This window comes from Glandiceps talaboti, chromosome 2, assembly GCF_964340395.1.
Source record: "Glandiceps talaboti chromosome 2, keGlaTala1.1, whole genome shotgun sequence".
NCBI classification, from domain to species: Eukaryota; Metazoa; Hemichordata; class Enteropneusta; family Spengelidae; genus Glandiceps; species Glandiceps talaboti.
In genome coordinates this window covers 20890146-20915658 of record NC_135550.1, presented here as the reverse complement: position 1 = coordinate 20915658, position 25513 = coordinate 20890146, and the positions used below count along the sequence as shown (strand labels likewise).

Sequence of the window (25513 nt, the reverse complement as noted above, 5' to 3'; positions counted from 1 at the left end):
CCAAGGTTACAAAAATAAGAAGTGAGCCAAGCCTAGCGTTAAGATATAGCTTATCAAAAGTATTATCATTCAGAATGTGCTGTTTCTATGGCAACCGTCAACATGAGATGAATAAATGACATATGTTGAATTTTTGAAGGAGCTTCAGTATGATAATCGTATTACTTAGGAAACCTGTCTCAATTTATGACAATATGGCTAGCTGTTAAAATTTCTTCATTTTTGGTACTCCGTGCACCCTACACAGAGTGAATGAATGTTGGGAAATATGATGTACAAGTTTAAAAACTGTTGTCACAAACATTAATAATTAATACAACTTGTGACTTAAACAATCTGAATTTATTAGATATCAACCCCTTTTTTCAAGTACAGTTTAGATGTATATATTAAGGCTTTCATGTGTAAAGTAAACATTTCACAGCTGCTGTACATCTATCCAGTTTGCTGTTTTTCTGTCTTTTTTGTATCGAAATCAGCCACATGCAAAGACAATGTGACCCAATTTCATTTGAGATATTTCTTTGCTGGAATTTGTTTAGAGGTATTTTTGTTTGGTCGGCATTTACAATACAACCCTGAATATGCATTCAGTGATAGATACTGTAAACCAAACATTATTTTGTCACTGATGATCTTCTGCCAATTTTGCCTGGGAAAGAAAAAAATGCAATATTAGTGTGTACGGTTACACTTAATTCAACTGTGGTACATGTATATGTCTGCTGTTGCTGGCTGTGAAATCAGTGTTTTGCACAGCCCAAAAAACATGTCTTTGTTGTAAACCATAATATAAAATGCAATGCACCAGACTAAACTATGTGCAAAATTTAGTCTATGGGAACAATTAAGTTGCAGACCAAAAACAGGGCAAAGCAAATTCTCAGATATCAAGCTTTACATCAGAGAAATAGGTTGTTGCCCCTCTAAGTCTAATAAATTTGTCATTCGTGTGGCCTTGCTGTGTTTTCAGACAACTTTCTCCCAACACAGACACCTAATACAAAGCAATTGATTGCACCTATACAAGATGTGGTGTGAAATCTACCTGGACAATGAACGATGTGTATGTTTTTCAAGTACCATTTTGTAAAACAGTGTACGGACTCCTTCATATTTCTATTATACAATTTTTTTGTTTCTTTTCATAGCTTCTAGGCGAATACATCGCTTCAATACCCACAAGTGTCATGTTATTATTTTGTCAGAAATTGTGTATTTTTTTTAAAATTGCAATTTATGTCCTTGAATTATTCAATTTGTGTGAAATCCCTCCTTTTAGCAAGAATAATCAAAGTGGGTGGGTTTTTTCCCCTGAGTTTGTATGAAAATTTTAGATAATAGTTACTTTGAAGGATGTATGACAGCAATGGAAATACGGATCAAATACTGAAATCGGATCAACTAGAATATTAAATACAGACATTTTTTTTCTGAGATTCAGGCTCTATAGAAAGCTTATTTGCAAATAAAAAGTAAAGTTAATCAGACGCGAGAGAGAAAGAACTGATATTCCCAGGATGCATCATTCTATTCCTTTCACAAATTGTCCTGTTGGGTTCACAGATTTGTTGATCAGGAAAGGGATATACAACGGACTTGCAATGTAAAAATCACAAACTCTTTTACACAGTGAATAAAATGAAGACAGTATTATGCTTCCCAGTTTAATTAAAGGGCCATGTTTCAATCCCCTGTGCTCACAATTGTATTAACAGAGCCAGAGTAATAACAAGTAGAAATAATTAGATTTTACAGAGGTGACCTGGCTCCTGATCTGAGGAATAGTGAGTTTAGTAGATGTACTTATCCTCTATGGTGTTGTAATCAAGTTGTGCACAGGAGCTTACATTTTTTCTCACATCTTTTTATCTGTTTGTATTCTATATAGTTCCAGCAAAAGATGTGACACTTGACACCAAGCGTAAGATGTCAATACGACAGAAAAACACCCACGTCAATCAACAAGCAACCCAAACGGAGCAGGCAGAAACTCAAGATGAAAACAAGAAAGAACAAAGGCATGGGAATGCAATCGCAGAAGATGAAGATGAAGATGAAGACGACATCGAGAATTATGGAGAATCATATGAGGAAGGAGTAGATTTAAAGGAGAGGCTGGTGAGAGCAGAACAGGTGAGAAGATTGACACAACTTGTGCCAGAATATGGATTCTATTATTAAAGACCCCCAGTTCAGATCCAGATTAAGGTGTGGATGTGAAAAAACATTTGTCTGGCAGTACTATAGAAAAAGTTGGTCCAGGACAAAAGAATGATCCCATGTAATCTTTAACGCTCCACTTACAAGACAACACTAATGTGAGAACTGAGGCTTCAAACCCTGGTCTTTAAGTCTCAAGTATACACAATGACTTTCCTGAGACGTTGCATTACAAAAAAGAATACTGTCACAGAGCAGTTTAATATCGAGAAACAATTACTAACTATGTGATAACACAAGTAGCAGTTCACCTTACTTGAATTATAATAGTGTTGGCCTGGCTACTCATTATCATTTCAAAATGTACCAGACATTACTTGCGCCAGTGTGCATGCAGACTAGTGGTATTTGTACTACAGTGCAATACCAGAAACATTATTACATACCTGCATGCAAATGATATGCAAATGAGGATACGATCATTTGTTGTGTGTATGAACGCACATGATCGCACAATATCATTTTTATGAAAATTTGTTGGTTCAGATAACAAAACCCCATGCTGTGTTAATGCCAGTGTGGGTGTTTTTATTTCTGCTGCACTTTCACTTGCTACACTCATGAAGGTACAACCACAGAGAACAGTGCAAGCACTCATGTAAATACCCCAAGTATGCCACACTTGCACTCATGCGTCATGGGGTTGTCACATTACAGCATTTGCGTGTGACTTACCAATGACTAGTTTACTTACCAAGTTTTTTCTCTTGTATGTATGTATTTCTTCCCATGTAGGCACGAGATTTGCTGTCAACTGAAAACGAAAGACTACAGAAACAACTGCGAGCAGCAGAAGAAAAAATCAACACATTACAGAACCACATTAGTACGATTCGTCAACACACAATCACTTTTATTTTGGAACAAATGGACACTTTGCACCTTCAAAAAGATTCCGAAGTTTGACACAATATCTTGCAATAGCTCATACGGATGTTATGTAATAACTCAAAATGGACGTCGTGTAATAACTCATATGGATGTCGTAATAGCTCAAAATGGACGTCATGTAATGGACAACAAATTTCCTGACCTCGGATTACCATGCCTGGACAATGTGCTACATTTTATAAACAACCTTATATGGATATATATATGTATATTCCTTTTTTATAGGCAAATGTGCAGACTTACAGGAATCAGGCATATCATACAAACGCTATGACTTATCGACAGCCTCCTAGGTGAAATACCCGTGACTCCTTAGAACACTCTTAAGTTGCTGTATGGCATACACACACAATCAATCATTATCAAAAACAAAAAAGCAACGAACTAGTGTCTAAGATATATGTTTGAATACTGACATACAAAGATCACGGGCTATGTATTATTGCAAGTGCCAACTACCATGACAGTATTTTAATACAGGGGTTCATAGTTCAGTGTTCAAAGTTCATACAATGTTTCAGTACTGGATTATGTAACAGGGGAGGGGGTCAGAAATTAAGACTGTCACCCACAGAATCATCCTTTTGATGACAAATTTTTTGAAAGTAATTTCTTGATATGTGCAATGTTTTAATCATTTTATAAAGACATTAGAGAAGACAATGATGGAGAAGATGAAGAAGAAGAAGAAGAAGAAGAAGAAGAAAAGATGCAAAATATTCTTATAACAAAAAGGGCGTATCATTCTTGGTGCTTGTTACAAACCCAAAAAGTACACAAATTAACATTACACGAGAAGATCAATTATTGTCTTAACTGTCTGTGTCAACCACTAGTATAAATTGAATTTTATCAAAACCTAAACAAAATCATGGTTATTTTTTCAAATGATAGATAATTTTTGTACATCATCTGTAAATATAAACACACACACCACACACATACCACGCCACACTACACACACACTACACACACACACACACACACACACACACACACACACACACACACACACACACACACACTTACTTTCTTGCAATACTGGAATTTTTATTGTGATCAAGATATAAGTGGGGTTTTTTGATAGTAAGATTTTTGGAGTTCAACATACAAGATCATTACTCCACAATGGTGACATATGACTACCTCCCTCTGGGAGAAGACTGTACTTCTTTAGACAAGGTGATATATACAAAGTGGCCACCCACCCCCTGGGAATAACAGGCAAATTGTCGACTCACTTTCATCATCAATTTGTTTCATATTTCTACTGGTTTTATCCTATTTCTGCTGGGTAGACACTCATATTTAACATTTTCAGAGAGTAATATATTCTTTTATTGTTTATATTTGGAAGGTTGGAGTTATAACAATGTTGTTTTCACTCCCCTCTTTGCAAAGGTGTTATAAGGACAAACAAACATAGTACCTCTCTACAGCAGGTCTGAAGCAGAGCTTTCTTTCGTTATTTCAGTTTTGCAAAAAAATTCAGGGGAAGTCTAGAGAGAGAAAAAAGGGTTTTATTTACTGCAAATCAGCAGGTTCTGATAGCTTTAGTTGATGTTGGTATTGAATTCAGTGTACTTTTATCAAGGAAGTCTCCATCTCTGTCTTTTATATCAAAAATGTAATTTGGAGTGCAATGTTGATCAATTTTTTTTCTCTGTCTGATTTTTGGGTGCAATCATTGTTTGATTAATTTATAATACTTTTCTTTAAAACGAATGCCAAAAAAGTGCCAATTTAGCAGTTTGGCAGTATGCTTTAGAATTCTGCAAAGACTGCAATTTCATCATTTGAATACAGACACCTATCGTAATTGTGCTTAAACTTTAAAGATTGTTTTCTAAAATCTTTCACTATATAAGTTAGGAGACATGAACAAGATTTATTCACTACAGAATGTTCACAAAATTGGTATTCATTATGAAAAGACTACAGTATAAAAAACCCAGAACAATATTGAGTCTTACTTTTTTGTGCTCAAAGAGAGCAGCATACAGTCTAGTGTGCAAAGTTGTCAAATCGCACATACGAACATTCATGGGAAATTAAAAAAAAACATGCCTTGACTTTCCAGTATACGTCACACATTAAAGTTATCATTTGTAACTAAGAAGTAAATCTTGATGAAATACATATCTTAGTATGAGTACATCTGACATCTGGTGTGTCTGTGATCTATTGTATTTCTCACCATACTTATGTCATGAACTTCAAAAGGTGCAAATACTTTTTTGTTTGTTAGAAAACAGATCTAAAAGGCCACTTTGTGTTATTTAACATGTCAAAGTACCATCACAGACAAGTATATGTTTGTGACCGCAATTTGAGTTTCTTAATTGTGCAATATTTCCAGATATTTTACACTATCTAGAAATATCCTGTATTAGTGGCATATTCCATGACTGTATACTGTACTTGGACTTGAAATGTTAGAGACAAAGAAAAGAACAAAACTATGTCTTGCAAAAAAAAAAAACCATGGTAATAACTTGAGAGAATAATAGGATAACCTAGAAGCAACCACGATACCAGTGACTTGGCCACAATAGCTAATGACATTAGTGTGACTTGGGAAGGGTCTATGGGTTGTAGTGATACCAGAGACTTGGGTCTTAACTGTTAGTGACTATGGTGTGGCTAGGGAAGGGCTGGGCTGTAGTGATACCAGCAACTAAGTCATAATTACTAGTGACTATGAAACGACATGGAGAGGGTCTATGGGTTGTAGTGACACCAGCGATTTGGCCACAATTGCTTATGACTATGGTGTGACATGGAGAGGGTGTACTGGGCTTGTTTCTAAATTCAAGGCATTAGACAGATACAAGAATTACAAATGTATCTAAAACTAAGGTATAAGATGAGAGGTTTCTGACTTGGTGCTCCAGTTCATACATTATCAACAAAAACAAGTCCACAGTTCTGTCTTCAAAAAACAAATGTTTGCATGAGGTACAATTTTTATATTACCAAATATAATATATTACCATTACTCAGAAATATATGGTATTGTCACTGAAGAAAATAACACAAGGACTATTGGCATAGTTTATAAGGCCACTCCTACTTTCCAGTGCTTATGATAGAAAAAATATTAAGGATCGTTATGCTTTTGTGCGGGGTACCATGAAATGTATTTTAGGTTGTAACAATATAATATGATGTAAATGTATCCCTTACTGGAGGCACTGGTAATCAGAATAAAGTGTATTATAGTGTCACAGACAAGGAAGTTGTCTGTGATAGAGTGTAAATAATAAAAGTGTTCAAGGCAGGGGGGGGGGGGGGGACGACGACTAACATTTAGTGAACGGAATAAACCTAAGCATACAAGAATAAACAGGACTGTATGGAATTTGGGATCTGATATAAATGCATGTGAGGTCTTGAAACACAAGCCTTTGAAAAACATACAATGGCAAAGGTTTACTGTAGTCAGAAAACAAAGCCAGTATAAACACTGCCCTCCTGAGTTCATTCTAAATATTTTTACCAGTGTTTTTGCAAACAATGATTGACTGAACTAAGGGCACTCAATTTTGAGCTTTAATTAACTCTAAAATGTGGCATTTTCTATTTTGTACAAATCATGAATTATTATCTGGATAAGTCTTCCATTTCTACAGACTTTTATCAACCTGTGAGTGACTTTGTTTGCATCATCACCAAAATTCTCATCAATTGAAGTCTGTGGCTTGCTACAATCAACTTTTCTATCATAAATAACTTCAAACTGCTTCACCATGGCCAAAATGAGACTGAGGAAAATACTTTAGCATGTCATACATGCTAACAGGTTCATTGAACGTTAGTTGATACAACAACCACTTTGATTTTAAGTTTTTAATTCAGAATTTATTCAAAACATAGCTTTACAGTCAATTTGATTTCATTTACAGTAAATTATTTTACTATGTGTATAATGTAAGACATAGATACACAAAAGAAGACAAAAAAGAACATCACCACTTTGTCAAATATAACTGCTGCAATGTAACATTTGTGTATATTTTGCTTGACCAAATACAACCTCAACGTTTTTATAACCACAATTGAGTACTGTCTGTGTGCTTTTCACCTCAAAACTTTGCCATGTTTTAGGTCTTAAGTCAAGTGTTGGTGTTCTGCTTTTGGGGGGGGGGGGGGAGGCAAGAACACCAGTATTACTTGTACTGCTATCCATACACCATTAATTCTACATAGAAGGTAGGAATTGTATGCCAAGCCAATTGACAAGGCTTCTATTTTTACTTCAGCTTGTGTAATAATAACCAGATTGTCTGTATGTAAATATAATTGTTTGGTTTTTTTTCTTTTTTTTAATCCTCTGGAATGTATGTGCAATTTCAGTATTATGTGATTGTCACAATAAAACTGATGTCAAATTACATTGGCTGCTGTTTTCTCAGTTTATCATTTATGGTGGTGTCAGTGTGCAGTCAGTTCTGGAGTGGAGTGGTGGATGAGGTGGGGGGGGGGGAAGGAGAAGGAGAAGGGAGGGGCATTCATCCACATGGTTTGGTAGGAGTGTGCTACCTTGGTGCTAAAAGGGGGTACTCACCCACTGGTTTGGTAGGAGTGTGCTACCTTGGTGCTAAAAGGTGGTACTCACCCACTGGTTTGATAGGAGTGTGCTACCTTGGTGATAAAAGGTGGCACTCACCCACTGGTTTGGTAGGAGTGTGCTACCTTGGTGATAAAAGGTGGCACTCACCCACTGGTTTGGTAGGAGTGTGCTACCTTGGTGCTAAATGGGGGTACTCACCCACTGGTTTGGTAGGAGTGTGCTACCTTGGTGCTAAATGGGGGCACTCACCCACTGGTTTGGTAGGAGTGTGCTACCTTGGTGCTAAATGGTGGCACTCACCCACAGGTTTGGTAGGAGTGTGCTACCATGGTGCTAAAAGGGGGCACTCACCCACTGGTTTGATAGGAGTGTGCTACCTTGGTGATAAAAGGTGGCACTCACCCACAGGTTTGGTAGGAGTGTGCTACCATGGTGCTAAAAGGGGGCACTCACCCACTGGTTTGGTAGGAGTGTGCTACCTTGGTGCTAAAAGGTGGCACTCACCCACTGGTTTGGTAGGAGTGTGCTACCATGGTGCTAAAAAGGGGAACTCACCCACTGGTTTGGTAGGAGTGTGCTACCTTGGTGCTAAATGGGGGCACTCACCCACTGGTTTGGTAGGAGTGTGCTACCTTGGTGCTAAATGGGGGCATTCACCCACTGGTTTGATAGGAGTGTGCTGCCTTGGTGCTAAAAAGGGGCACTCACCCACTGGTTTGGTAGGAGTGTGCTACCTTGGTGCTAAATGGATGCACTGATGCACTCACCCACTAGTTTGGTAGGACCGCCACCCTGGTGTTAAACGCAGACCCAAATCAGACCAATACGTTATAAGCAATACGAGGTCTCGATAATTTTTCATTTGACATTATCTTTAATATTCAGTTCATTTCATACATCATACATAACATATAAAAGTACAAAAATTATGTACAAAATGAATATTGGGTAAATTTTACATATTTCAAGACTCCAGTACGTAATGTAATGTCTTTCACTTGATGCACAATGGAAGGCTGATTAGTATTACTATATGTAAATTATATTCAAATTTATTCATACTTGTTATGACTGAAGAATATTGACGAGATTTGTATTATGTACAATATAGTGTTCTTCAGTTTTTAAAATTCTCTATCTGTTCCTTTTTCTGTGATGACAAAATTGTGACATTATTATCAGTATGCTACATTTTTTAGTCTAGTTTGCAAGTCTACAATAACTGTGCCCCAGAAACCAGGTCAAAAAATAAGACTACGTCAAGAAATAAATTAGATAAAGTCTTATCTTGGAAATTACTTAAGAAACTCAAGTGCATCATCTAATACATATACATGTATATTGTTAGGTGACATTACTTAGAAATGGCCTATAGTACCTAATAAATAATATAATATATATTATTACTTAAAAGTACAATTTGTAAGGTTACATTATTTAATAGTGCACTGTTAGGTTACTCAGAGTTCAACACCACTGGATCCTTCCTTTTTACATGTAATAATGCACTGTTAGGTTACTCAGAGTTCAACACCCCACTGGATCCTTCCTTTTTACATGTAATAATGCACTGTTAGGTTACTCAGAGTTCAACACCCCACTGGATCCTTCCTTTTTACATGTAATAATGCACTGTTAGGTTACTCAGAGTTCAACACCACTGGATCCTTCCTTTTTACATGTAATAATGCACTGTTAGGTTATTCAGAGTACAACACCACTGGGTCTTTCCTTGTCATGGGGATCATTTTCTGATTAAAATAATTCTTTAATCTGACAATCATTTCTTTTCATCTTGTCTTCTGAAAAATGAATGTAAAGTACTGTTGTTCATTACTTTATTCTTCTTAGCAGCAGGTCTGGCTAGTTTACCACTGGGTCCATGTTTCTTACTTATATTTGACACTGAGGGCGCTGTATTAGTATTGCTGGAAGGAGACTGTATGGTGTTCATCTGTTCTTGTAGCTCCATGGCAAAATGGTAATCATGATGTTCTGGTACATCCCAGACTGATACAATTCTACTACACTTGTCACATGTAATGACATCAGTATCTGAGGTTCTGCTATGTACTTGCTGAGGTAGTGTGGATGGGTATTGTGTTTCATGATCAAAGGCAACGTTTGTTTTCAGTTGTGCATCTTTCTCGGATATTTGTACATTTTCTGATGCCCCTCGATCAATCCCAGTGGTCTTCTGCAATGTTTCCTCATCACGACATTGAAATTGCTTATCAACTTCACTTTCAGGATCATCACTGACCTCTGAAATCATTACATCCATCTCCCTTTCTGATTCACTATGGTCACTGTTTTCAATCATAATGAGCTCAAAGTCTTGCTTTCTCTTCTTTTTCATGGCAAAAAATCCAGATCCTGAAGCACAATTGTCTGCACCACTTTCAAGGGTTATCTTATTATCTAGTCCAGTGCTATGACTTTGATGTACTGCATTATGTTTCTGTACAGTTCTGTCTTTGTTACCATTCACCCCAAAACTATTTGGAGTTTTTGAAAAGAATGACTCGATGCTCTTCTTCTTCTTTTTCTTGTTTGCCAACACAATCTTATCATTTGTGATGACTTGCTGTGTGGACTGTGCGTTTGTACAGACACTATCATTCATTCTAACTTGCTGTGAGGACTGTGTGTTTGAACAGATGTTATCATTACCATGTGATGTACTCTGAGTAAAGAAACTGTCTATACCTGATTTTGCTGTGCTGCTACCACTGTTGTTGTCAAATTTGGATGCTGATAGTGATAACATCAGTATGGCTGGTGACCTGAAAGGAATTTGAGGTCAGAGTTCAAAATGGATTTTTGATGGCTGAGTGCTTAAACCACTCCTGAACCCGAGTCGGGGCTTAATTAAATTTGCAATGCTGTAAGTAAGAACAGTGTCATTCAGGTTGACTCTTCTGAACAACACACATTTTCCTTGTGCACTCCTGTTTCCTCCTTCGTTTAACATAAAACCGAATGAGGGTTGGCCTTCACTGGACTTCGTGAGAGATAAGTGTATAAAAATAAACATAATATTCAAAATCAAGTTTCATATTCTAGTAGTGTTGATGAAATACACCGTCAAGTAAGCAACAACTGGTTATAACGTATATATGACATATAAAACCAAACCTCAAAGTAGTACTAGTTTTTAGTTTTATAGTACACAGGTAGGATGTTGTTACTTGCGGAATTTTTGAAGTATAGAGTACTTCTGATATGGGATGTAAGATATTCTACTTACCATGCTACTTGGTGGATCCTTGCTGTAGTACTGCAAATGTGTCATGGGATATTTTACTTACTATGCTGCTTGGTGGCTACCTGCTGTTATACTGCAAATGCATCATGGGATATTCCATTAGCCATGCCACCTGGTAGCTGCTTAGTGGCTACCTGATGTGGTACTGCAAATGTATCATGGGATATTCTACTTACCATGCTGCTTGGTGGCTACCTGCTGTGGTGCTGCAACTGCATCATGGGATATTACACATACCATGCTGCTGTATCAAAACACTGGAGTACTGCAAATATTTTACTTACCATGCTGCTTGGTGGCTCCCTGCTGCATTAAAACACTGTAGTACTGCAAATGCATCATGGCATATAGTTTCAGCATTGACACGATGTAGTCGGAAAGATCTGGATGCACTTGGTGATGGCTCCCCTGCAAGTCGTACACCGACAGTCATCAGTTTGGCACTACGTTTATTCTGTAGAAAGTAAATTTAACTCATTTTTACTAAAATATGTTATATTATTGAATGCACTGTATTGTATGTAAATGTAAAATATGCATTTTATCCTTCTAGAGATACATGGCATATTTTTAGCATAAAAATTACGGAGGTTACCATACAAAATGAGTCATAAAGCAAACTTGAAAGTTTGCATATCTTTATCTAGCAGATTTGATAGTACATGTACATGTACTTAATATGCATAAATAACATCCAGTTAATGTCAGGTTTGGATTCCTTTATGAGCTCAACCAAAGTTTGTAACTAATTATTAAGAATCATAGTCTGCCTACAGGTACGGGGTTTTGATTTGATATTCATCTTCCTACACACTGACATACAGGGCAAAAATGCTCAGTTTAAACCAATGCCTGTTTTGGTATTGGATTAGAAGAACCATTGCATCATTCAAAAATTTAGAATGAAATCATTTTCAGATAATCTACTCACCACATCTTCCTCCTTCTTTAGTCTTTCCTCTATCTCCATTGCTAGCTGCAGTAACCAATGTTTGACCTGTTGAGGGCAGTATAACAATAATCAGCATCTCACGGTCCATATAATTTTTGTCAGAACATCATAACCATTGATTGCTCTTTTTGTTCTACAATGACCAACCACCTTGAACGTTTCCATATAAAATGGTTCATGTTTATTAGAGTACTAGTTGCAGACAACATAAAGTGAGGTTTGGGATATTTTTTGTCACATCCTTGAACAGCTAGACTCTTTTGGCAATAAAAATGAAATGTTGTAGTAGATCAAGAGAAATGTACATACCTGTTGTCTTGTAGATAATGATGTCTTTCCAGGAAAGTTCTTGCCACAGCCAATAGATTTTTGTAATTGTCTTGGTCTAACAGGTTCATGTTCTATTCCCTGACCAACCCCATATAACCAGGAACTGTGAAGATCACATATATATATCAGTGAGATTCAAAACATACTGATTTCAAAGTAAACAGTCACTCGTGTTTAAGCTGTATAACAGAATCAGCAAGTGGCAAAATGAAAATAAGTGGAATTCACTTACCCAGTTTTATCTCCTAGATGAGACTGTAGCTGTTTTAGAGTAAATTGACCAATATCTACCATGTACTGCATTCCTAACTCATCCTGTAACTGTTGACCAAGCTTGCCACCAAAGTGACGTCTGTGTACAAGACAGTAAATTAGCAGAATGTTACAAGAATCGATGACAATTTAAAAAAAAAAAGACTCCAAACAGTGAAGTCCAACAATGTTTATACTACAAGATCACTAAAAAGAATTCATGGGTTTTAATTGACAGATGCAAATCTGATATACGAGTAAGAGTATGATACAATTTAACAAGGTCAAAGGTTAAGAACATTCAAGCCAAGGCCTTTATCACAAGGTTGATGAATATTCAAAATGTCTTTATCAAAAGTAAAAAAATATGTTTTACCTTGCTCACAACTTTACACAAAAAACATAATGAACTTACACTTTATTAATTGGCATAGTTTGGAAAAGCTTCTGTACTGAAGATTGAGGTAATATTGTTTGTTGATTTGGCTTATGAATTCCACATGCTAGTTTGGCAAGCATCTAGAGAAAGTAAAATGAGGCAAAGGAAATCACTTAAACATTAAACTTCTTCCCTTTACTTCTGTATTTATGTGGATATATAAACATGCACATTAACAATATATAATATATGCATAATAGAATCACTGACTAGAACAAGAGTCCCATTTCACTTGACAAAGGTAGAGAAGTGTTTTCCATCAATGTATTGGTAATGTTGATATCATCAGTGTCCAATGTACAGTGGATCGTGGTTGATGACAGAAAACTTTTACGAGTTGAATCATGATATTCTATATTGTTTTATCTTTTTATTGAAAATCTAAGAGTACATGTTGTCTCTCAAAGTTTATTCATTTTTGAATCATGTGCTTAACATGCGTTGCACCATTTGAAGCACTAACCATAAACATCACTAGATCAGACCTTACCTTGTTGTATGAAATTCCAGCTGAGCAGCGAAACCCTGTGTCTTTATACACTGCTGCTCTCATCTCTTCAGCAATGACAGCACCAATAGTTAGAGGACGGTTATTTACATCAACATTATCCAACCACTGCACCAGTCCAGCAACCCTCTTGTCTGAAAAACATAAGCCGAGTCATCAGACAAGATGGAATTTATAGTTGTTATTATGTAAATGTACATCTACTGTGAACTATGAGGACAACAGCAATGCAATTTGTAATGCAATCACATTGGTCCTCACATGAAGTTGAAAAAATTCACAGATATTATCATTCTATTATGTACACAAAATGTAAACTTTAACCATAGACCATACAGGGGCATGCTTATCAATGTCATAAATAGTACAGATAACTGGATTGATTGGAGAGAAGTTGAAAGAATTTATTTTATTCAATGCCTCTAATTACATATGTAATCATATAATATCGAAATGGAAATATGTAAAGGGTGTAGGATACACAATTCAATGTCTGCTGTTTTGGATACAAATATGTGCAGGATTGATGTTGAAGAACACAAGTTGATGATGTCGACAAAAAGCATCTGATGTATTACTAGCGTTCTGGGTACTAGGGTATTACAATCTCAACTACTCAATTATAACCAGTTCAGTACCATTTACATTGGTTAAATAATCAACTGCGATGTATTCCAAGTCTTATGTGCATGTGTATCAATTTTCTTATAAATACCTTGTGCACTTATGTTTTGTTCACTCCCATTGTCATCTTCTTTAGTTCCATCAAATCCAACAATATGTGTATTGGGTAACATATCCATGGATACTGGTTCATTCTTTAATTCCTCCATCCTTCTGTATACCTCATCAGTTAGATCAATGTAAGCTTCATCTACACTTGCTTTTTCAACACTTTTACTAAACTTACATAATACGTCAATCACTTCTGTTCCTGCATCTCGGTATCTAAGACAATATACAAGTCAAAGAGAAAATGGCTGAAACTTATAGGCACAGTCATTGTTGAATGAAAATTAAGATCTTATCTCACCACATTCTCTCATGTCATCCATCATCTTTACCTGAACCATATTTTTTTGTGTGAGTGTCACTCTAATTTACTTTAGAGTATTTATCATCAATGTCATCTAACTTGTGATAATTGTTCATATTTACACAAGTCAGAAGTTAACTACATAACAGTCATTCAGTGTCCTCTGCAAAAATTATAATATGGAGATATATACTAGTATATTAAAATTGTGGAGTCATGATGGGCGAATGGTTAGAGTGGCCGTGGCTGGCTTTGAATCTGCAGTTTGCAGGTTTGAGCCCCGTCGCTGCTGTTTGTTTCTGAATGGCTAAAGTCCTTGAGTAAGATTTGAACCATCATTATGCCACAGTCAACCCACCTGTATAATTGGGGACCTGGTAGGATAGAGGTTGTAATGTGAATGCTTTAATCTTATGCGCTCTAAGCCTCTTAGAGGCTGCAAGGGATTGTATGCTCTCCAGGGACTTAAGGAAGTAAAGGGCTGTTGTGCCGCTATAGATCCATGCTAGGGGTAATAATTGTAAAGCACTTTGGGCACAGAAAGGAAAGCACTATATAAAACCAACATCATCATTATTATTATTATTACACCTTACAAGGAAATACAACTGGAAATCTCTATGAGTTTTAAACCTGACAGAATAAACTAAAGGCTTTATACCTAGTTAGATCTGCTTTGCCTCTGTTTTCAGGTACTCTCACTAACATGATGTCTGGGCATTTCTCTTTGGCATCATCACCTCTCATATTCCGAGTTACTCCATGTGCTCTGGCCTCATACCCAACAGCAATAATTCTAGAAATATGGAAACAAATACATGTATATATGTAAATGACTAGATGAACTAAAGTTCTGCAGTCAGTCTTACTTCCAATTCCAAAACCATCAGCGACGTATTGATGTGACTAACATATATATATATATATATATATATATATATATATATATATATATATATATATATATATATATATATATATATATATATATACATATATTATAATTATAATATTATGTAAAATTTGCTGACCTAATAATGCTGTTTACTTCTATGTCTTATTAAGATTACATTTGTAACATACATTTTTCATTTTCTTGTTATAATCTTAAAGTAGAGTCTAGTACTAGAACATGATAATCATAAATGGTTATGTTTGTTTCAATATTTTATTGCCTCTCACGACGCCAAAATATCATCCAAATAATGTAGAACAATAGACAAACAGATTGTACAGTGAATGTGAAGCAGCAGACACTTTCTGTCAGAGTGGGGGGGGGGGGGTAAGGTTTGGACTAGAATTCTAGGACTAGTAACATTTACATCTTCTAACAGTAACAGTAATTTGTAATGCCAACAATGAGTGAATCCAGTTCTATATCTACCCCATTCAATATCTTAGAACCTAACGACCAATCGACCTCACCCTCCTCCTTTCCACGTCTTGTACTGTACAACTGCGCATGGTTTTCCCTTCAGTTCCGGATTTCTTCGTTGCTCAACCTGAACGTAAAAGCAGTCCATGTCGACGAGAGCTATTACCCTATCCATACTAATCTGGAAAACTACTGTATGAGTACTATGAAATTACGCGGAAATATAATTACAATGGGAACAAAACGTAACCCAGTCTCTCCAATATTTTTGTTACACAAACTCCGAGAGTCGTCCATGTAAACATATTTTTCAAAATGGCGCCTTACATGGTCGAGGGATTTTTAGGCTCAAGTAAACAATTTATTTTGGTCAGAATACTTTCCGAAAAGTATATGTATAAACTATCGACGTTATATTCATTACGCTATTTAAATACAGAACTCATATTAGTTTACATAACTTTTAAAATAATCTTCAAATAAATCTAGTATTGCAGGATTATATTTTTTTATATGCGAAAGAGGTCAAATTAGACGACGGTTCAAGAGTATGCAAATTTGCTTCCAGAAGAGGTCAAATTTGACTCAATGGCGACGATCGGCTTTGATGTAAACCAGGTAATTCCTCGCTCACAACCTTTGATGTGTTCGCTCTAACAAGGAAGCGGTTTCGCCAGTTTGACAATTCTCTTTCATAGACAGTGTGTACCTTTATTGTCAAACAGAGCGAGACAGTATTAGCTTTGATTTCTTAATTAATGTGTGTGTCTCTCCTGAGTCAGACGATCGATCGTCGTACAGCTGAGCACAGCCGCTGAATCGTGATCGTGCCTCTTGTTTACTAACGTTATCGTCTAACATTTTGGACTTCCCTGTCTGTAACAGGTGTGAGGCACTGGGATATTTATAGAAGAACTGTGTCGGAAACCACTCATACAGTCCATTTTTAGTGTTTTCAGAACGACGCGTGTGTTCTTAGTGCAACAGAGACCATGGAAAATTGAATTGGGAGATACCGCTGTTCAATTTACAAAATATCGCACTTCAATTTGTCCAGTATCGCCGTTTATCAACAGAACGCAATTTCTATAATGTCTGCACCACTTGTTCCTGTAAGTACAATATTTATTGTGTTCTATTTTACAAGTGTTATTATTTTAGTTTTGGTGTAGTGGGTTATTTTATCTTTCTCTGACAGAATAGTGTTTTGCTCCTTACTCGTGGTGTGTGGCAGGGCTTTGTTTATAACGCCAAGCTTGATTGTTATATTGCTGTCATTATTACTCATGTAATGACATAATGCATATTTGAATGGTGTGTCAGACAGAATTAGAAAAAAAATACATTAAACTATGTTAATCCACCCAAATCGTGCAGATAAGTGCTGTAGCAAAATATTATGATATGTTTGCAACTGTGTTACTCCATTCTTGAACCCAGGGTTAGTTGGCATGTGTCTTCAAATTTCATCCATTGTAAGATAATCCGATGGGTGGAGATTTTACACATACTTCATATATAGCATAACACAATGAAATTTAAATTGGCAGAAATCCTGTCCCAGCTGCTATCCAAGTGATGTTATATATGGTATGACATGAAATATTGTATATATCTACGTGAATGTACTTTCAAATTTCAAAAAAGATACATTGGTGATATAGGAGCCCAATTGATTAAAAAACATGTAAAATGCTCTTGATTTCAAGCCTTTATCACTTATGACTATAACTTTTGTTACTTGCTAAGTAAGATCTGTGACGGTTTTGTTGGGAGTTTATCAACACACAAAGATAGCCAACAACATTGTACACCATTAATTTACAATGCAGTCTGTGAAATGCCATTGATAATAGGGCATTAGAACCATAGCATTGTTTAATATCATCATTTGGAACCACTGCTGTACAGTCTGCATAAATCATAGGTGTTTATTACGTGATTGTGAAACACCTCAGACACTCATTAATATTTTACATAAATTGGTTTTGTAATATCTGTCAAAAAGCTCTAAATCAAACCAATTTTATGTGGTCATAAATGATGACAAATATACAAAAGAGGTTTGACTGTCTGATCAGAGACAATACTTAATGCATATTAGAAATACCACGATAGTCAAAATTATTAAAACAGTGAGGGGTAAATTTGGAATATAGAAATGTCTTGTTGACCTGTCAAAATTTCGTAATTTATGAATAATTTTTTTAAGTTCTAGAAAATGAAATACGGAAGTTTGATGTATACTTTATGAAAATGTTGGTATGAAATTTAATATAGATCAGATATCAGGTGGGGGGAATGAGTTTTTGCAAAACAATATAACAGAGATGGTAATAGAGTACCTATTGTGTAAAACTATAACCAGGAAATTATGTGAAGTAACATTTACAATACAGAGGAAGTCATCAATAGTACAAAAGAAAAACAGTCTGATTCTGTAAAATTGGTCATTTTGTTGCCATGCTTATATAAATGTAGAGTTAGTGAAGGGATTTAGTCACTCCTTGGTATTAAGTCGATTTGAGTAATCATTGCAGAAGAGAAGATGTGGAGTTTGGAAAAGGGTCACAGATATATTAGAATTATTCTGTTCTCATTTCATTTGACTAGTCAGACATTAGTACTAGTCTCAGATGACCTTGCTGGTATCAGCAGGAGATTGTCAATTAAGTTGACAGACAGACACACATATAACAGGTTCATTGAACAGGAATTGCCCATCACTTGCCAATCAATTTGTCTTTGGTGTCAGAAAATTGATATGATGTGTACAGTGAAAGACACAATTGTTTGAAGAGAATTCTGTTTTTGAATATTACCAAGAGTGATACTAAATGTTGTAGCTAATCTATACATGTGTACAGAGCAAATAGTGTAATCAGATAATGATGGGTATATGCCTCCATCCACTATTATAGCTTAATTGGTGCATAGCCTGTGAAGAGTGCCATGTTACTACATGTTAAACAACATGGTGTGACCTGACATCACAGTCATACACACATTCCAGTTTATAGTTGGACATTTCCCCCAGCAGTGTCGGTTTTAGAATCCATATTTTTAGCAGAATATAGGTGTTAGATTAGAATTTTAAGTGTCTTTCCTTAGCTACCATGTATTTGAATGGTTGTTACCATTATTTTCAAAACATACTTGCCATAGTTATTTTCATACACACACTTCATAATATAGCAAAACACTTATTAAAATATAATTCTGAGTTTCACCATGAGTTTATTCTAAGTCTTTGTATAAACATATATGCACATTCCAGGTTATACATGCATTCTAGTGTTTGATACAAAGAGGAAGGCCCATGTAGCAGTTATCAGATGTATTTGGTTGTAGAACGTGGGTAAAGGGAGCAGAAATCTGGTAGAATATACAGTCTGTAAAAAAATGTATATAATAATATATTTCACCGTAGTTCAAAAGGGGAGTACAGTTAAATGTTTACAAAAGTCAGATTAGATAGGTTTGACCTGCAGTTACTTCTCTAACATAAACACTGGTAATGTTTGACAGTACATATATTTAGTGAATTTTGTACCCTTAGCCATCTTGGTATTCCAATCAGTGCACAATACATTGTAAATACTACTACTAAAGTCCTGCCAAAAGGGATTAAAAGCAGTCCACACAATAGCCTGCTTAATGGGGGTGTACCTGTCAAAGGTGAAACTAACTCATTTGAATATAACAATGTCACAGATATCACCTGAAGCTAGCTTTGTCAAAGACATCGTTTATGTAAATTAGTGTCTTGAAAACAATGGAAAAGTGAGACACTCTGTGGTATAATAACAGTAGGTCATAAAGTGTCTACCTATGCTCTACCACAATCCCTATTCTTCATGGACTTCAATCCACTCACATACAACCAAACCTCTTTGCACCCTTCAATGAGTAAACTGAAAAAAAATCTGATTAAGTACCTCTTTCATTCACACTTTTCACACTTGAGTGTTTTTGCTAAGGTTTTGAAGGGGGGGGGGGTGCTTGTTGTAAAATTGGCTTTTTTTGGTCCAATGTATATATTCAAATTTGATGTCAAAAATTTGGAGAAAACTTGTCTATGAAAGAAGAACTCGGGTAGATTTTATGACAGGTCACTAAAAGGTTTATAGGATATATTTTAAGATTTGATCTATATTTAACAATAACCTATTTACTTTTGATGTATAGTTACTTATAGAAATACATCTGAAACGTCTGTTGAAGTTTGTATTGTGTAGGAATAAATACAAGGAGTCATAAAATGTCTTTTGAAGTAAAATGTCATAGTCACTCCGACATTAACAATGATTTACATTCCTGTGGATATCTGTACAGTTAGTGAGGGCATACCTGCCATCTTTATTGCATATTGTCTGATTGTACTTTGTCATTTATTGATTGACTCTAACTGCTATATCCACTCTGTGGGGCACTTAAAGAGGAAAAACAATAAGACAGGAATGAGAAGGGTAAATTAGTGGCTTTCAGTCAAGCCTCAAATCAATACTATACAGTGTTGAAGTAGACTTTCAAAATGATGTAAAATAATGTACTTCACCCAGAGTTCATAAAAATGTTCGTGATATGAATTTCATGCATATACGAACAACATCCGGTACATTACTAGTTGTTAGTGAACTAACACAGGTAGGTTTGAAATTTTTGTGTCAAATTTTGATAGTTCTCATTTTCATATCTCAATGCTGGTTTATAGGCTTTCAGTTCGTGGTTAGTAACTCATTGTCTTTTACTGACATGGTTGATAACTTCCTGGTCAAATCCATATAAATTCATAGCAGTTTTAACAACATCTATGATCCCACATACATGCATATGCAAGGTCTTATCTCAATCTCAGTATCCTGTAATCATCTGATGTATTAGGAAACTAACTGAGCTAAATAACTAAGCATAGGCTTATGGACAAAGTGATTGAAACCAGATATGACACAGTGTTCTCCCCAGGATTTTGTCACAAGAGGGGGGAATTGCTGCTGAGCGGAGCGAAGCACTGCGTGCGCTTTGCGCACGCTGGGGGGTGGTCAGGAGGGGGGTGTCCCCCCTCCTGCCTAGGAACTTTTGCAATTTGCATCTTGAAATGGTGGCTTTTGGTGGCACTTTATTTAGCCATTTTAACCCACTTTAATCATGTGAATTTCAACACAACTGAAGTGTCAAAGTGAGTTTTGATATCTTAATGTTTAAATAGTGACAGAATTTAGCCAAATTTACCTGTGTCAAAAAAATAGTTTTTTAATAGTTTGTCCTAAATAGTTACTCAAATAGCTCATTTTAACACAAATGCTGAAAGAGTGTAACAAAACAAAATCTTCAACTTTCTGTAAAAAATTGCAGCAAATTTCAAGATGTTTCAGGACAGTTGTAGTGTTTACTACAAAACGAAATCCATTTTCAAGAGCTTCATTGCATCATCACCATACCACTACCAAAACAAACAAAAGTCAAACACATAAGGGTGAAGATAACTTTGCCTTTATGCATAACAGCTGAGTAACTTGTCTCACTTCTGTGAGAATTCTCCTGTCTTTGTAATTTCCCCATTGGTGACTGCTTGTTCAAAGTAAACAGTGTCAGATTTGGTCCATCTATTGATATTCCCATAGTGATTGAATTCGTCTAAATTTACTCTTTTCTAGTTGACTTCTCATTAAATTTATCATTTAATTCCCGGACTTGAGAACTGCTCAGAATGACGGACCAGTATTTGCGGTGACGCAAAACCATGCGTATTATACCGTACGCAATGGAAATTAATTTTTTATGCATATTTGATCGAACGATCCGTATCCTATACGCAACGAATTTTGTTACATTTGCCATACCCCTCGACTGACGATCGTACTATACTGAGTGAGAGTCGATTGTTTTTATTTTGATACATAATACTATTATAGACCACTAACGAACTTGTACCCTGGCCCTGTTACAGTCAATGTAAAAAAGACGCAACACTAATGTTGCAATTTTTGTTGCCATTGTTGTGTCTAACTGGAAAATTAATAGTACATGCCAAACACAGCTGCACATGTTCAAATGGACACTCAATACGTCACGCTCCCACGTCAACAAAAACTCACACTGTAAGACATGCCTAGCCATGATATAGTTCTCTTCAGCATGTTCAGTTTTTTTTACGAAAACAAAAATAGTCGGTGACAATACGGCATGGCAGTTTCAGTTAGCACAGGTCTTTTTTGAAAGAAGGCGAAACCGCTTCGTGTCACTATGGGTGGTAATGAAGTCAATCAAAAGAAAATGAAATAAAACGAATCGGAATACATAGTTTTCAAGTGGGACAGGTGTCCGACAAAACTTTCTGCTACGACGACTCACTAAGATTTTGAAAGGTCAAAGATTGTACTATGACGACACATGCAACGTCCGAACTATTAAACTAAAGGGAAGGGACAGAGGGGAACTTAGCGTTCAACTTCAATACTGACGTAGCCATGGAAAATCTTACTTGCGTGTTTTTATATTAAGAGAAGCAATTCATAGACACAGCGACTCTGAAAACCATAGATTTTGTAGTACATTTAGTGTACACGTAAAAACAGACCGTTCCGAGACTTTTGTCACGGCCCACCTATCCATGAACAATGGAATCGCCCACATTGACACCACGTGTTTATCTGTGTTGAGGCCATCGCATCTCACCCGATATCTCCGTAAGTTCGATCGTGGTTCGATGGGTACGAAAATATTAGCCCATTTTCGTTTCGATTACAATTCAATAAATAGTTAAGGAACTAGAATGTACCATTTTGTTCATTTTAGTGACATATTATTTAGTATCATCTAGGTAGTGTCGGTGAACAACACAAGCCTTTCAAAGTTTCGCATTTCATTTTGTTTTTGTACCGTAAACTCGAGAAAGTGTGTGTTTACATGCAAACAATCCCACGATCTGAGTTCAAGTTCGCCCTGAAAAGGGCCGACGTGTAAAATATTCCGTGTACCTCCTGATCTTCATTGAGCTAAATGACGGAGGAAAGACATGTTGACTGTTTGAAAGCTATAGAATGAATGACAAGTTTGATGAAAGTATGCGTGAATGTGATTCGCACGAAGTTTGACATCAGTGACAGTAGCCTCTTTACCGAGATATTTGACTTTCCAAAATGGCGACCATGAGATCGTAGCGAAACCGCGAGAGAAGTAAATCGTTTTGCCCCGTTTGTTGAAAAAATATTCAATTCATTTTTTTTTCGTCAAAACTTACAAGGGGGCGCCAAGAATTTACAAGAGGGCGCGGCGCCCCTGTTACCTTGTTCAGGGAGAACACTGTGACATCTGTATTGGGTACTAAAACCTCTTAATGTGCATGATGTAGTGAAAAGTAGTAACTCTTATACATGACTATGTCTATTTATATGACCTATAGGCAAGTAAACTTTTGAACTTCATGAACTCACGTTTGAAAACCATGTTTCCTATTTGATGTAGGGCTAGAAGGTCAGACAAAACCTGCTATTAGATTGTAAATGACTGATCTTACATGTAATGGCAATATCAGGATAAAGAGATGTACATGTAACTGTTTACTCTTGTAATTACAAACAATTTGTTTCTCTTGTGAGTAAAAATGTTATCTTTACTTTAGTTTGTCAAGACCCAGTCAGTGAGAGGGGAGATAAAAATGCCATCCATGATTTGATGTCATTATAATGTCAATACAATATTGTAATTTGTAAAATTATTTTGATCTGTGACACCCCACCCTCAATTAATCCATAATATGTACCATACTTGTTTACTGCTCTGAATCATACCAGTTCAATTAATGAGTAACAGATACTGCATAGATTTGTTATCACATTATAATTAATTTATAAAGGGGTGTGTTCTTGCTTAGACAACTAGAAGAATCTATAGTGGTCTGAGGTTCTGGTAAATGTGCTCTCTGTGTTGTAAAACTGAGGGAGTGTGGTGTCAACCTTTCATTTAAAAAAAAAACCATGATGACTCAGAAATATAGATCCTAGTTTGCAGGGTATTGTACTCTGAGGGAGACTTGTCACATATTCTTTCAAGTTTTCATTGAATCACATACATTGAGTGTTTGTCAATAGTAATTTCTATGCACAAAATGTCTTGTATGTAATGAAAAGCAAACAGTCTTGCAATCTTTATGTTGCCTTTCTTTTCATCACTGAAAGTACAATACTGAAATAGCCTCAGTCTCTATTGGCATGAGTACAATACTGAACAACCTCATTTTGTGAAGTGTATCAGTTTTTTGTAAATCAATAACAACAATGTGGTTTTTGTGTATGAAATTGATATGTGTAGAAATCCACAATAATACATTAAATATGCTCTGTTCTATGACAGTTAATGACCCTTAAAAATTAAGATACCAGTAGTTTTAGTGGACAAACTCGACATTTTACAATGAGACAAGGAGATGTATTTGGAGGATTTCATTTCTGTGAAATAGCCCCCACTAATTTATAAATAGTTCAGTACGGAGTATTGAATAGGGGCAGGCACAGATGGCCATGACATGCCAGCTAACATTACAGAAATAACATTAAACATCTCTCACTGACAAACAAAGACACTACATATACTATTTGTAGAATTAGATTTCAGTCTAAATATTATGGGGAAATTGTTATCATTTTCTCAATTACAATTTTTAAGCTTGAAAAGACAAGATAACATGTATCAGTATCTGTCTTGTAGATGTAACATTTGTATATAGGTCAGCCATTTTGTTTTGTGACATTTCAGTGGTGTGATCCATGCATGCATGTATTGCATTGCACCACCTGCAGTATAGCCTGTGTACAAAAAACATGTCCTGAATATCAATGCAGAGTAAAATAGAATCGGTAACGTGTTTTCAGAATTACTGTCAAATTTGTCAGTTTGTAGTTTAGAGTGTTCATATCATAAAATTAAGTAAATAAAATGGAATGTCCAAGTCAAAGACAGTACCAGTACATTGTTTGAATAGTTTATTATAATAAATAAATACATGTCACTCCAACTCATTATCATATAGTATACTAATTGTTTTAGTATCAGCAGGGGTTATGATTTGCACTTTAGCATACAAACAAACAAATTATCTTCAGTCATGCTAATAGCAAAAAAATAAAGTTCCACTCAGTAATTATTTTATAATTTGAAAATTGATCTCATCAGATTGTCTTTGTTTATCTGTTTAAATTCTGATAAGTTAAGCCTGAAAACAAATGACCATTTGAGACAACCAAGTTCTGCTTATTGAGTTATTGTTACATTTGGAACTCCAGCTTTACTCCAGTCAGATTATGCATACACAGAATTAAATCACTGACACAAAATGATAGAATATTTACCCTTAGACAAACCTTGGGGTTTTGTAGCAGATGAAATTGTTTGCAAATTGTCAAGTATGTGTATGTAGAGGTGTTTAATATGTGTCTAGACATTAGTTACTTCAATATTTCAATATGTACAAGTAGATATATAACAAGTAAATATGGTCATAGTTGTATAAAAAAACAACTTGTTGGCTATGTTTGACAGAAATGTGATATAAATGTATGATATTTATTTTAAGACAAATACAAAATGAAACTGAGTTATCATTATACCTTCTAAATGAAATTTCATAGATTTTATGGCATTATGCCAAGTTTTGATACTATGATG

At 35.7% G+C, this 25513-nt stretch overlaps 3 protein-coding genes across 3 annotated transcripts in view; 2 read left to right on the top strand and 1 right to left on the bottom strand.

Moving 5' to 3' along the window:
• The window catches only part of LOC144449102 (ras guanyl-releasing protein 3-like), a 44505-nt gene extending 40712 nt beyond the window's left edge, over window positions 1–3793 (top strand). Inside the window, exons 17-18 of the mRNA XM_078139551.1 lie at window positions 1892–2136; window positions 2959–3793. Of these exons, the coding sequence (XP_077995677.1) occupies window positions 1892–2136; window positions 2959–3129 (416 nt within the window). The 3' untranslated portion in view covers window positions 3130–3793. The remainder of the gene's footprint in view (window positions 1–1891; window positions 2137–2958) is intronic.
• A 5674-nt stretch (window positions 3794–9467) lies between these two features.
• On the bottom strand, window positions 9468–16022 carry LOC144445449 (DNA polymerase eta-like). The gene is made up of 10 exons (XM_078135002.1): window positions 15898–16022; window positions 15134–15268; window positions 14152–14384; window positions 13419–13570; window positions 12905–13008; window positions 12470–12589; window positions 12217–12340; window positions 11887–11952; window positions 11240–11409; window positions 9468–10473 (listed from the first exon to the last, which is right to left on the bottom strand). The coding sequence occupies exons 1-10, from the start codon at window positions 16020–16022 to the stop codon at window positions 9468–9470; spliced, it is 2235 nt and encodes a 744-aa protein (XP_077991128.1).
• A 423-nt stretch (window positions 16023–16445) lies between these two features.
• Window positions 16446–25513, top strand: part of LOC144447842 (apoptosis-stimulating of p53 protein 1-like) — a 45092-nt gene continuing 36024 nt past the window's right edge. Inside the window, exon 1 of the mRNA XM_078137960.1 lies at window positions 16446–16959. Within this exon, the coding sequence (XP_077994086.1) occupies window positions 16939–16959 (21 nt within the window). The 5' untranslated portion in view covers window positions 16446–16938. The remainder of the gene's footprint in view (window positions 16960–25513) is intronic.